The 13,489-nt window shown below is 38.0% G+C and overlaps 1 protein-coding gene across 1 annotated transcript in view; it reads left to right on the top strand.

Annotated features, from left to right (window-relative positions):
• Positions 1–13,489, top strand: part of Sptlc3 (serine palmitoyltransferase long chain base subunit 3) — a 105,919-nt gene that overhangs the window by 36,743 nt on the left and 55,687 nt on the right. Inside the window, exons 3-5 of the mRNA XM_051144928.1 lie at positions 1,909–2,063; positions 2,655–2,803; positions 12,427–12,551. Coding sequence (XP_051000885.1) covers positions 1,909–2,063; positions 2,655–2,803; positions 12,427–12,551 — 429 coding nt within the window. The remainder of the gene's footprint in view (positions 1–1,908; positions 2,064–2,654; positions 2,804–12,426; positions 12,552–13,489) is intronic.

Genomic DNA, 13,489 nt, shown 5'->3' on the forward strand with positions numbered 1-13,489 from the left:
CCTATTGCTGGAATAACATTTATGGAATAGGAAAAAATCCTTTTTGTCTTTGCCACTTTTTCAGGAATTGAGATAGCATCTTTGTTATCCTTTATTACTTGCCTGCACTGGGGACTAAATATAGGACCTTATATATAAATTCTTCCACAGAGATACTTTGCTAGCCATTTAATTTTACTTTTGTTTTTCTAGTAGAGTCACATTAAATTGCCAAGGCTAGACTTGAAATTATTTTGTAGCCTAGGCAGGCTTTGAGTTTGCAATCTTTCTTTTTTTAATGTTTTTATTTTTATTTTTTATTAATTAAACATTTTTATTTTTTACATATACATTTATATTATTACACATATATACATTGAACTACTGATAGCAAGAAGAATCGTGACACAATCAGGAATTATATAAATGTTACATTCATAGTGTTTTGACTATTTGTATTTGACAGCCTTGATGAAAACATCTTTCCTATCTTGGTGCATCTAAAATTCTGATTATAAGTCAATCTCCCATCACATCCTGATAAAACATCTATCTAGACCTAAAAACATCTTAACCCCTAAACAACTAAGCTTCACTGTAAAACTAAGCTACCTGGTCTTCAACCCCATTAGAGACTTGAGAAGGAATAAACTTGATTACCCGAGTATGCCAGGAGTACAGGTTAGCAGCTTTCTAAATGAGACAATGACAGAGACAATTTGCTAACTGAATAGCCACCCAAAACTATCTATAATGTCGGAGCATCTTCTTCAGCCTTTTGGCCCAATATATCTAACAGACATATTTGTGAGACAGGAACTTACCCTGTCTTGGTAGAGTTTTGCCATCGACTCTGCCTGCATCCAAGCTTGCCCTTTTTTTAGGCAGAATTCTGTCAATTAGCCACATAATACAGGATAACTACACCACAACACAGAGACTGAAACATCAAATAAGAGCCATGTGTGATGAGGACCTGGACCCTCTGCTCAGTGTAGCAGCACAGTCTTCCTGTGGATCCCAAAATGTGGAGAGTAGGGACTACTTCAGACACCCAGTCTAGCTTATGAGCTTAGTTCACTTCCCCATGGCAGGATGGCCTTACCAGCCTGCAAACGAAGAGGTTACAGGTAGTATAGGTGAGACTGGATAGGCTGAAGTCAGATGTTAGGGGAGGAGGGCTCCCCTTTTGGAGGACTAAGGGGGGGAAGAAGAGGAGATGAAGACGGGAGGGGGGATCAGGAGGGAATGAGGATACAATCGGGATGTGAAAAACTTAAACTGCAGAACAAATAGGCAACTTATATTACTAATCCCACTATATGGGAATAGCTCTGAGACTGGCTGAGACATGAATGTCTAGGCATAGACAATGTTTCTTGTTGGCTACAGAATTAGATGTCATTCTTCATATGGCATGAATGAAAATTTATGGATGTCTTTTTTTTTTCTGTTCATACAAAAAGCAGAAAGCCAGCCTTAATAATTCTAGGACTGTATAATGCTTGTGAGAAATTATATGCTTTCAGAACAAAAGAACTGGACACTGACATTGAATCAGACCTGACAGGATGCATTCCTCTCAGCATGCTGGACACTGACATCCTGTATCCTGAATTTGCAAGTTTTCTAACTTGGCCTCCTATGTAGCTAAGATTACGGACACATGTGCCACAGAGCCCACATTTTTCCTTTGATATGTAAAGGCATGGAGACCCCATGGTTTTGTGAGTTTCATTTGCTCCCCCATTCATCTACCCTTGCTCAAAAAAAAAAAAAAAAAAAAGACCTCTTTGTTTATAAGACCTCTTTGTTTATTAACCAGGCTCTTCCATTTCTCTCAAATTTCAATTGCAAATAAAATCTTTTTTAAAAAGAAAAACAAGAAAGACCAAAGCTAACCTTCTACCTCTACTTCTATCATAACAGGATTTTGTGCCACTGTATCAGGACTTCGAGAACTTTTATAAGAGGAATCTGTACATGAGAATCAGAGACAACTGGAGTCACACCGTCTGCAGTTCCCCGGAGCCCTACTTTGATATGATGGAGAAAGTCTCTGATGACTATAACTGGACATTCAGGTGAAGCAGCCAGCTGGAATGGCTTGATGAGTAAAGTCTCTTTCATGGGCATTTTAGCATAGATACAAGGTTACAGATCTGAGAATCTCAAGGTGTAGATGAGGCTGATCTTCCACTACTCAGCCCTTTGCAATTTCTCATGATGTGATGGAAGAAAGATAATGAAGTTTTCAAAGTGGTTTCCTTACACTTTAACATTATAATTAAGGCAGAGCCTGTGTAATCAGCAGATACACAGCACACAGAGCCAACCTTGAAAAGTGTTTGTCAAATCTCTTGTTAAATACTTCCTTCCTGTTTGTTCAATGATAGAATCAGTGGTGGCTTTTTTCTTTAGAAGGTTTTATAGCACTTTCAACCATAACTTGGGTGTCATAAAATCAGTCATTCAGTGAAACCCAGTGCCTACCATTACAGTGGGGACAAGGACCTTTCACTAATGCTGTGCCTCACTATCAGGTTATATTTTTCTAATTAAAAAAAAAAGAACACTTTATATCAAGAACAGTACAAATAAAATGGAAAAGAATATGAGGCAGTAAAATATTGAATGAGATACTCCCATGTCTTCACTTCCTCATCTTCCTACAGGCATACTGGAAGAGTTATCAAAAATGTCATCAACATGGCTTCCTACAACTACCTTGGACTTGCAGTCAAATATGATGAGTCGATGAAGACAGTTAAGGATAGTTTAGAAACATATGGTGTGGGTGTGGCCAGCACCAGATGTGAAATGGGTAAGTGCATGGATTAATTAGGAATTTTGTCCTTTTGAGTCTCAGATTCATGGTAATACACATTAAATCAGGATTGTGTTGAGGTCACGTACCTCAAATAAATGTAACAAAATTGAAGAAGAGGGAGAGGAAAAGGAGTAGGAGAGAAGAAGAAGAAGAAGAAGAAGAAGAAGAAGAAGAAGAAGAAGAAGAAGAAGAAGAAGAAAGAGTTATATAACCATTTTTATATGTCACCCATCTACTTTTGCCATGGAGTTTTTTAAGTATCTGCTTAATTATTCTGAACAGGTCGAAACGGATTGTTCATAACCAGACTTCTATAATATCAACTATCATGCCTCCTTCAGGACATCCTTTTTCTTTTCTTTCCCTCATTTTTTTTTCTAATGACATTCATCACTGATTAAAATAATCTTGCTGTTGTGTGTACATATGCATGTCTCTACTGCACAAATGTAGATATCCTGAACAGAGAGATTGGCTTTGTGGATTGCTGTGGTGAATGGATGGATGAATGAATGAATGAATGAATGAATGAATGAATGAATGAATGGTGAGTACAAAAACATAATGCATACTTGCTCTTGCAAAATGTTTTACAACTCTTCATCATGTTGGGTTTTGTTTTTTGCTTCTTTTTTATTCTTTATTTTTAAATGTATTTATTTATTCACTTTACATCCTAATCATAGCCACCCTCCCTCCTTCTTCCCCCAATCCCGCTGCCTTCCCTATCCCTTAGAAAAGGGGCCCTCCCACACACCTACCCACCCCAGCACACCAAGGCATATGCATCAGGACTGAACACATCCTCTTCCCCTGTGTGGAAATGAAACAAAAAGCATGTAAAACAGACTCATCCTCAGGGACAACAAGAACTCATCTCAACTTGATGATTTGTCCACCCTTAAAAAAGAGAGAAAAAATGTTAGACATGGTGGTGGCACGTGTCTTTTATACCAGCATGTGGGAGGCAGAGGTAAGTGGATCTCTGTGAGTTTAAAGGCCAGCCTGGTCTACAAAATGAGTTCCAGGACAGCCAGAGCTACACAGAGAAACTTTGTCTCAAAATACCAAAAAATAAATAAATAAAAGTAAAACATAAAAAATAAAATAAAGAAGAGAAAGAAAGAAAGGGGGATTGAAAACCTGCTTAGTTTAAGCAAGTGCCACTTAGGAACATTTCTTCAACTATAATTGCAGCTTTGAGGTGTAGCCATCAATGTTTTCATTTCTCAAATAATCAAAATGAGCACATTGCATTACTTAAGACTCAACAAAAAATAAATAAATAAATAAATAAAAGGATGACCTAGATGTGTATTTCCATCTAAAATTTCATTTGTGATGCTCACATCATTAGTAATAGGCAACTTTGCTGGAGCCTCTTTGTGTTCAGTGTAAGAACACCGCCCTTTGCCGCTAGTCTGTGGATGGTCATCCTTCCCTGTACCATGGCTTCCTGGCTGGTCCTGCACTATCATTCACTTCAGTTATCACGACATTTTTTATGTTTTTTACCAAGTGACTTGAAGCTAAATAGGAAAGATATAGTTTCACTAATTCAGGCTTCTGAAGAAATGGCTGGGTTGGAACAGCAAAAGGTAGAAGCCAAAGCATACTTTAAATAAATATTAACTTAAGATGTTCAAGTTCCTCAGGTAATGAGTAGTTTCTAAGGAATTGTCAGCAAGAAGCTATCTTTTTGTTTTTGGAGTGACTTCTAGGGGGGGAGGCTAGGGGTGTAGTTCAGTGGCCGTGGTACTTTCCTAGAGTACATAAGACCTACTAAAGATTTTTTAGTGAACACAATTTTATATAAACCAATGCTGAAAACATGTTTTAAAGCAATTGGCTTCATTATATAAGTTACAAAGATTTTCCATTCTAATTATTTTACTTATATAGCAAACCCCTTCTTCTTCTTCTTATAAATTCTGATTAATAACATGTCACTGCCTTACTGTCAGCTCTCTTTGTTGTTCCTTAAGTGTCCTTATAAAGAGAAGGATACTCTCAGAGTAATTGTTTGGGAATAAAAAAGTAAAAATATATCTTGGTATCTGAAAGCCTTTTGCCAATTTCCTGAGACATAATAGATTTCTGACATGTAACTGGCCTTCCTTTGGCAGCACTAGGAATTATTCCCAAGGCACCTTCAACTTGCACAGATATCTCCAAAAGTGTAAAGACTGGCCCTATAGATTCAACAGAGCCAAGCAAGTACAATACATCAATGCAACATACCAATAATTTTTTTCATCAGCACAGTCTGTGCCCCAAAAGTGATACCTGGAATGACTAAGTCGAGATTCACAGAAATTGATAATTTACAGATAAATTTCTTCCTCTTGACTTGAAAGGATAAAACACACAGTCCAGGCATGTTGTTAATGACTTGCCATTTAAAATTTCTAGAGTGCATGTGCTGAAAAATCAAAATTAAGACTAATTCTCCTAGGTATCACTGAAGAGAGTATTGCATTATACTATATTTCCCGTAGCTAAAACCAGAGGCCTACGTACCTGAGCATCACTAAGTAACTCTCTGGTCTGTACTCGTGGAAGTTAAGAGTAATGTTTCCAGCTTTACTAATTTCACAAAAAGAATAAGAATTTGTGATACGGGAAGAGCGTATGAAATTATAATTCTGGTATCCATAAATAAAATTTCACCCACCACTACCTCTCTTCAACTCCTAGTGCCCTCACCTGGACTCACTCATGGCTTATGTCTACTTGAGTCAGGAGGAGAGTCATCAGGGATACAAGTGACAGCAAATATTGGCCTGGGTGTGGTGAAGAAGGAACATTGATGTGCTGTTGGTGAGGGTGTAAACTAGTGCAGTCACTTTGATATCAGTCTGGAGGTTTCTCTGAGAGCTAGGACTCAAACTACCCTAAAACCTTGCCACTCCTGGGCATATGCCAAAGAACATTGTATCTTACTACAGAGTTACTTGTAGATCTATGTTCAGTGTTGCTCTATTTATAATTGTAGAACCAATTTATATCCATTGATAGATAGATAGATAGATAGATAGATAGATAGATAGATAGATAGATAATGAAGTGTAGGATGTATAGATAATAGAATTTCACTTGAATGTAAAGACAAACAAAATCATAAAATGTTCAGGGAAAAATTATACTGAGTGGAGTAACCTAGTCTTAAAAAGATAAGCATCACATGTTATTTCTCATGTGGAACCCAGATTTAAATATCTGGTTTTGTATATGTAATTTGGTGTACATAGAAACCTATGGGACCTTGGGGGGATAGTGGTTAAGAAAATGGACAGATTAAAATACAGGTAAAATGAAGATAGAATCACAGAGGTAGAAATATCCAATCATGAAAAGGCAGGTGAGAAAATGAGGGAGTAGGGAAGACTTAACAACAACGAAGGTATATAAAAAAGCTACACAGAAAATTACATCTTAATTATAGAACACAGGTGAAATGAAAGAACAGTGGGAAATACTCCAGGGTTAGAGGGTTAAGTGCATATGGGGGTTGGAAGGTAGGATAGAAAGAGGGATGGAGGTGAGTTGCCCAAAACTAAGAAGAAGCTTAAGGGAAGCCATTAGTTAATAAGCCACATTTTTTTTGCCAATCTATTTTTTATTTATTTAATTAATTTATTCAGATTACATCTCAATTGTTATTCCATCCCTTGTATCCACCCATTCTTCTCTCTCTCTCTCTCTCTCTCTCTCTCTCTCTCTCTCTCTCTCTCTCTCTCTCTCTCTCTCTTTCACCCAATTCCCCTCCCCTATGTCAGTGACCGAGAGGGACCTCCTCCCCCACTATATGGTCATAGGCTATCAAGTCTCATCTTGGTAGCCTGTCTATTCTTTCTCTGAATGCCACCAGGCCTCCCCACCAAGGGAAGGTGGTCAAATATGGGGCACCAGAGTTTGTGTCAGAGTCAGTTCCCACTCTCCACTCAAGTGTGGAGAATGTCCAGTCCATAGGCTAGATGCAAGTAGGGGTTCGCTGTTTACTGCATGTATTGTCCATGGTTGGTGCAGTAGTTTGAGCAGAACCCCAGGGCCCAGTTCTGCCCATCCTGATGTTCTTCTTATAGGTTTCTAGGACTCCCTGGATCCTTGTATTTCTCCATTCTCCCATACTTCTCTCATCTAGAGTCCTAATAGGATGTACTCACATCTATATCAATCTCCTGGTAGGTGAAGGCTTTCATGGGACATGCCTCTTGGGCTAGTGTCCAATTAAAAGTGAGTATATATCCTGTGATTCTTTCTGCTTCTGGGTTAACTCATTCAGTATGATTGTTTCTAGTTCCATCCAATTGTCCAGAAATTTCGGGATTTCCTTGTTTTTATAACAGAGTAGTATTCCATAGTGTAAATGTACCACAGTTTCTTTATCCATTCTTCTACTCAGGGACACTTAGGCTGTCTCCAGGTTCTGGCTATTATGAATAAGGCTGCTATGAACATGGTTGAGCATATGTCCTTGCTGTGTGCTGGAGCGTCTTCTGAGTATAATCCAAGGAATGGAATAGCTAGGTCTTGAGGAAGCTCTATTCCCAGTTTTCTGAGATAGCACCAGATCGATTTCCAAAGTGGTTGTACAAGTTTGCACTCCCACCAGCAATGAAGGAGTGTTCCCCTTTCTCCACATCCTTGCCAGCATGTGGTGTCACTTGAGTTTTTTATCTTAGCCATTTTGATGGGTGTAAATGGAATGTCAGAGTCGTTTGATTTGTATTTCTCTGATGACCAAGCCATTGAGCATTTCTTTAAGTGTTTTTCAGCCATTCAATATTCCTCTGTTGAGAATTTTCTGTTTAGTCCTAAGCCTCATTTCTCAACTGGGTTATTTCGTTTGGTGTGTTTAATTTCTTGAGATCTTTATATATTTTGGATATTAGACCTATGTCAGCTGTTGCTTTGTTCTATTGACAGTGTTTCTTGCCTTACAGAAGCTTCTCATCCTCATGAGGTCCCATTTATTAATTATTGACCTTAAGGCCTGGGCTGTTGGTGTTCTGTTCAGGAAGATGTCTCCTGAGCCTATGTGTTCCAGGTTCTTCCCCACTTTTTCTTCTGACCGATTTAGCGTCTCTGGTTTTATGTTGAGGTCTTTAATCCACTTGGACTTCAGTTTTGTGCATGGTGACAAATATGGGTCTAATTGCATTTTTCTACATGTAGACATCCAGTTAGACCAGCACCATTTGTTAAAGATGCTATCTTTTTTTCCATTGAATAGATTTGGCTTCTTTGTCAAAAATCAAGTGACCATATGTGTGTGGATTCATTTCTGGATCTTAAATTTGATTCCATTTATCAAGCAGCCTATTGCTGTGCCAGTACCATGCTGTTTTAATTACTGTTGCTCTATAGTACAGCTTAAGATCAGATATGGAGATTCCTCCAGAGGACCTTTTATTGTATAGGGTTGTTTTAGCTATTCTGGATTTTTTGTTTTTCCATATGAAGTTGAGAATTGATCTTTCAATGGGTTGAAGTTCTAGTCAGAACAATAAGACAACAAAAGGAGATCGAGGGAATCCAAATGGGAAAGGAGGAAGTCAAACTATCCCTATTTGCAGATGATATGATAGTGTAATTAAGTGACCCCCAAAATTCCACCAGAGAACTCCTAAAGCTGATAAACACTTTCAGCAAATTGGCTGGATACAAAATTAACTCAAAAAGTCACTAGCCTTCCTTTATACAAATGACAATCATGCAGAGGAAGAAATTAGGAAAATTACACCCTTCACGATAACCAAAAGCAATATAAAATATCTAGGAATAACTCTAATCAAGCAAGTGAATGACTTGTTTGAAAAGAATTTTAAATCTCTGAAGAAAGAGATGGCAGGATCTCCCTTGTTCATGGATCGGGAGAATTAACATAGTGAAAATGGCCATCTCACCAAAAGCAATTTACAGATTCAATGCCATCCCTATCAAAGTGAGCCACATTTTAATATATAGTTATTTTAAAGGGAATTATAATAGATCTATCCTGCAGGGGTGGACTGTGCTATTCCCAGGAGACATGGATTATTAAATGAAAATCTCAGTGCCAAGCAAGGGATTGTCCCTATGAGTTATTAGTCAGGAAGGCCTCAAAGGCACTCAAAACTACACAGAATATTGTCATTGCTTGTGGTTGACCATCACAATTAAATGGCAAGATTCTATTGCAGAAAGTTTCACTTAGTTTGGGATTCAGGACATAGGGAAATCAATTTTGACTGTTAAGGAAATTCTCTTCCTGCTTGCCAGCTTTCATAGTGCTGGGACAGTCTGAGCACACTACCGGGAGAGAAAGACATCAATGGTCTCACCAAGCACTAGGCCAGCACTAAGGACTGAATCCACAGTCCTCTGTATGCAGCACAAGTATTTTCCCAACTGAGCTATATACATAGCCCCATAATTAGAATTTGTTGTTTAATAAATGTATTCTAGAGGTCTTACACAGAAACACACACCCTCTGTTTAATATTTTCAATGTATAAATGTGTAGCAAAATACCATGTTTACATATAAATTCACAAAAAGTAATCTTATGCAAGATAGTGTCTTCTATATATGACAGGCAACTGGAACCATGAGATATCAACAATATGGTAGCCTAAGTAAAACCTGAGAAAATAGACATCAATTGACATGCCAACATGGATGAGGAAATCACTGTGTGTAACAGTAATAATTAAGTAATAAGTTGAGAAGAAGCAGGAATCTTGAAGGAGTTGGAGGGGAAAAAAGAGAAGAATTAAAATTGTGTCAGTTCAGTACTCATGTATGCAGTTCTTAAAAATGAAAAGTAAAAAAGAAAAAAAAACAGAAATAAAAGAATGAGAACATGAAATAAAGGACAAGTCATTTTGTCAGCCTGTTGGTTCTTGTATCATTAGTATCATTTACCATGAAAATATGTCACAGTTGTACAACCGTGCCTCCCTTAGACACTTGACTCACATCTAATTATAATTACTGTTTATCAAGAGGTGGTGAGTTTTGTTTAAATGAAGTTCTAAGTAGGTGTGCAGACGTAAATGCCCTCTGCTGTTTTTCTCTGAACATAGCAGCCAGACAAGACATCTATTTCACATTTTTCTCTGAATGCTTAACAAAAAGCAAATTCAATCAAAAGGCAATACAATCCTTCAAACAATAAGTAATAGAACCAGGTACCCAACAACTTCTGTGTGATGCCTGGAGCTTTATTCCTTTAGGCACAAGGAATGATGCTTGTTTGAGTGCAGGAATCCTCAATGCACACAAAGTGGCACAGATGTGAACTGATAGCACAGCACCACTGGAACCAACAGATGGGGAGAGCTGGCAGGTTTTCATGTTAACTGACAATCTGTGCTGAGGCCAAGTCTAGAAACAGTCTGCAAACAGGCTATTATGAACCAAATATGACTACTCACAGTTAGTGAAACAGCTTCATACACAATGACCCGGAGGAATGATTGGTAATGGGAAAGGGGCTCCCCACTTTTACTCTTACTTGATTGTTATCAGTGAGTATGTCTGTATGAAAGCCAGAGATCTGTGCATTTTGACTAAGGGTGAGCCAGTCAGTGTCACTAAAATTCCAACAGAAGCATGTCGCCCATGCCTGGAATACTGGTAATTTACTCTGAATCTACTTTTTATTCACTTGACTTATGGCAGTGAACTCAGTGTTTGGCATCTGAAAATATTGCTTAGTGAGCTGGCAAGAGGATAGATCCAGTTCCTATTTATTCTTTAATTCACAGAGCAGATTTTAGTAGCTTGCTGAATAAAGAAAACATGGAAGTAATACATGAGTCAATATATACATAACCCAGCAATTTGTAAAGCTACTGACACTAACCAAATAAAAACTATGGTGCATTCATTTGTTCCTTCAACTAGGACTGTAATTATGCTTTATTAAGATTTACAAAAGGCAATATTTCTATACCAAAGACAAACTATTGAATCTTATTTCTAAAAGTACTCAACTATTTGGACAACTATCTGCAACTTACCATCTTTACTGCATCGAGACACAGTCTAGTATCGATAGACAGGAAGATCATCAACTTTTGAGTAACTATTTTGTTCTCTTGAATCATCCTTCATTTTAAGTGTAGAGTAATAAGCACCTAATTAATTTGCATTTTACCCATAAAGAATTCCTTATATTGGGAAATCTCCCAAGAGAGTCTTTGTCACATGCACATCCCATGGTTGCTTGGCTGTCTGCCTAACAACAAATCTCGTATCATTCTAAGGACTTTCAGTGATCCAATTGCTGCGACTAAACATGTGGGACAGCAGGTTTAGAAAGAGAAAGATGGAGTTTATCTGAAGTATCAGTACACATACATCTGGGCGATATGGTTCTGATTGTTATCATTTGATCCTCTGGCCAGGAAAGATTATGAGGAAAATGACTGAGCTGACTAATTTGGCCACTTTCTATCTTTAAGCAAATCTCCAAATATTGCTATTTATTGCCTATTTCTTTTGTTGCTTTGGCCCTGCCTGAGCCTTTGATCTTCCTAAGTTCATCCTCTACTTTTAGCTCATGCTTTTCCTCATTCTCCACAAAAAAAATCCATATAACTCTCTAGGTGCACAATGGATGGTGGCATTAGGCAAGGCATTGTGTTCATCATGACAAAATATCTACTGTAGTATCACCGTCTTTGGTCACATGAACATTCTGATGCTGTTAGTATCTGTGGAGGTCATGGGTCTCTTGTGCCTGTTCTGAACCCTGTAGGCTTCTTCTGTAGTGGAGATTTCTCCAACTTGCTGTATCAACTTAGTAATAATGATCATTGTAGGATAATGAGGATGTAATTGCCTGACTAGTTTTGGCTTGAAGAGCTGAGGAGGGCTCACATGTTGGATGGATATGAGAAAGAAAGTAGGAGGTGCCACTATGTCAGAAGAGCATTCTGTAAAGAAGAAAGACCATGTGCAATGTCAGGAGAGCCTAAACCACAGCTTCCAATCTCTTTACTAACTCTAAGGGACAATAGCCAGAGACTACTCAGCTGTTAGTGACAGACCTCCTGGGGCCAGAACCCAGTCTCCTGCCTTTGGGTTGCCTTCTCCTGTGACCACGTCCTCTGGAAGGCACTGTCTTGTAAATAAAACTGAGGCCAACAAATGGTCATATGTTGACATTTTCATCTTCAAAGTTCAGTCACTCTTTCTGTTGTATAAGACATTTGATGATACAAATTTTTATATCAAAATTTCAACCTTTTTAAAATTTTATTATTGGTGTGTGTGTGTGTGTGTGTGTGTGTGTGTGTGTTATGTGTGTGTGTTATGCGTAGAAGTCAGGTAATAACTCTGTGGAGTAGGTTCTCTCCCTCTGCTGAGTTCTGGGATATAAACTCAGATCATTAGGTTTGTACAACAAATTCTTTTTATCATCCAAGCCATGTCTCCAGTGTGACAATTTAACTTTTAGCTTCTCCACTGAACATTAAGTAAGAATGGCTGTACTGTATGTTGTTTCTGACAACTCTTGGATAAATGAATTCAGGTCTTGAAGGATGTATGTGCAGTGGAATTTAAGCTTTCAAACTTGGGCTTGTTCAAAAGCAAGAGTTATGCCTCATGTATGTTCTGTTTAGGTACCTTGGATATACACAAGGAGCTGGAAGACCTCATGGCTAAGTTCTTGAATGTAGAAGCAGTGATGGTCTTTGGCATGGGATTCGCAACCAATGCAATGAATATACCTGTATTTGCTGGAAAAGTAAGAATTTGTTTCCATGTGTCTTCTGCCATATTATTCCTATACTATCCCTATGAATTACACCTTCAGACAAGTCCTTTGTCAGAAGTGCTGCCAAAAAGCTTCTTTTCTCACCATCAAAATCTTTGGGAAAAATGCGTCAGCACAATTTAGCAAATCTCTTCATTGTGACGTTCCTGATTATTGAATTGCCCAACTAAATATGGATCAAATGCCATCTTCAATAATAGAGTAGACCAAAATATTTCTTATCTCATCAATTTGTTAATTTAGCTGACTAATTATTGAGATTCTCCATATTATGGTATGGAGCCACACACAGTGTATAAAAGCATGAGCAAGAACTGTGCCTTGTAAACCTGAAGTGTTTGAAGTCCAGTGGAGGAACAATATACTAAGTAAAATTAGATGATTACTACAGGACAAAAACGTGCATACATGAGGAATGATAAGAGCTGCCAGCTCTTCTTGAGATAGCTTGCAATGCTGTACTAGACATGAGAAAACAACATTGATAGGTGGGCACATTGTTTCTTGGAACGATGGCAAAGGGACTGCCTGTGCAAAGCAGGAAGTGGGAAGGAACTAGAACATAGACTCTTGATCCAAGAATAGATCCACAGTGAAGGCCCCTAAAACATAATATGTGAAGGCACCAAAACATAAGGGGTAACTTAATTCCTGGTGACCTCAGAAAGCATAAAAGAGCCATCAGGTCTCTGAATTTTGGGTTTTCTTGAACACCTTTCTAATGTATGCCATTTACAAGAAAAATAAATTTACAAGCATAATGTATGAGCATCAATATTTTCAACCCACCTCACATTGACTTCCCATGGACACATTTCCAAAAAGTTTTAAACTGTAAAACACAGATCTTTCTGTCTCCATGGGGTGTTAATGCAGAAAGAAGTCCTAAGGTAAGTGTTGAAAACTAT

This window comes from Acomys russatus, chromosome 4 (genome assembly GCF_903995435.1).
Source record: "Acomys russatus chromosome 4, mAcoRus1.1, whole genome shotgun sequence".
NCBI classification, from domain to species: domain Eukaryota; kingdom Metazoa; phylum Chordata; class Mammalia; order Rodentia; family Muridae; genus Acomys; species Acomys russatus.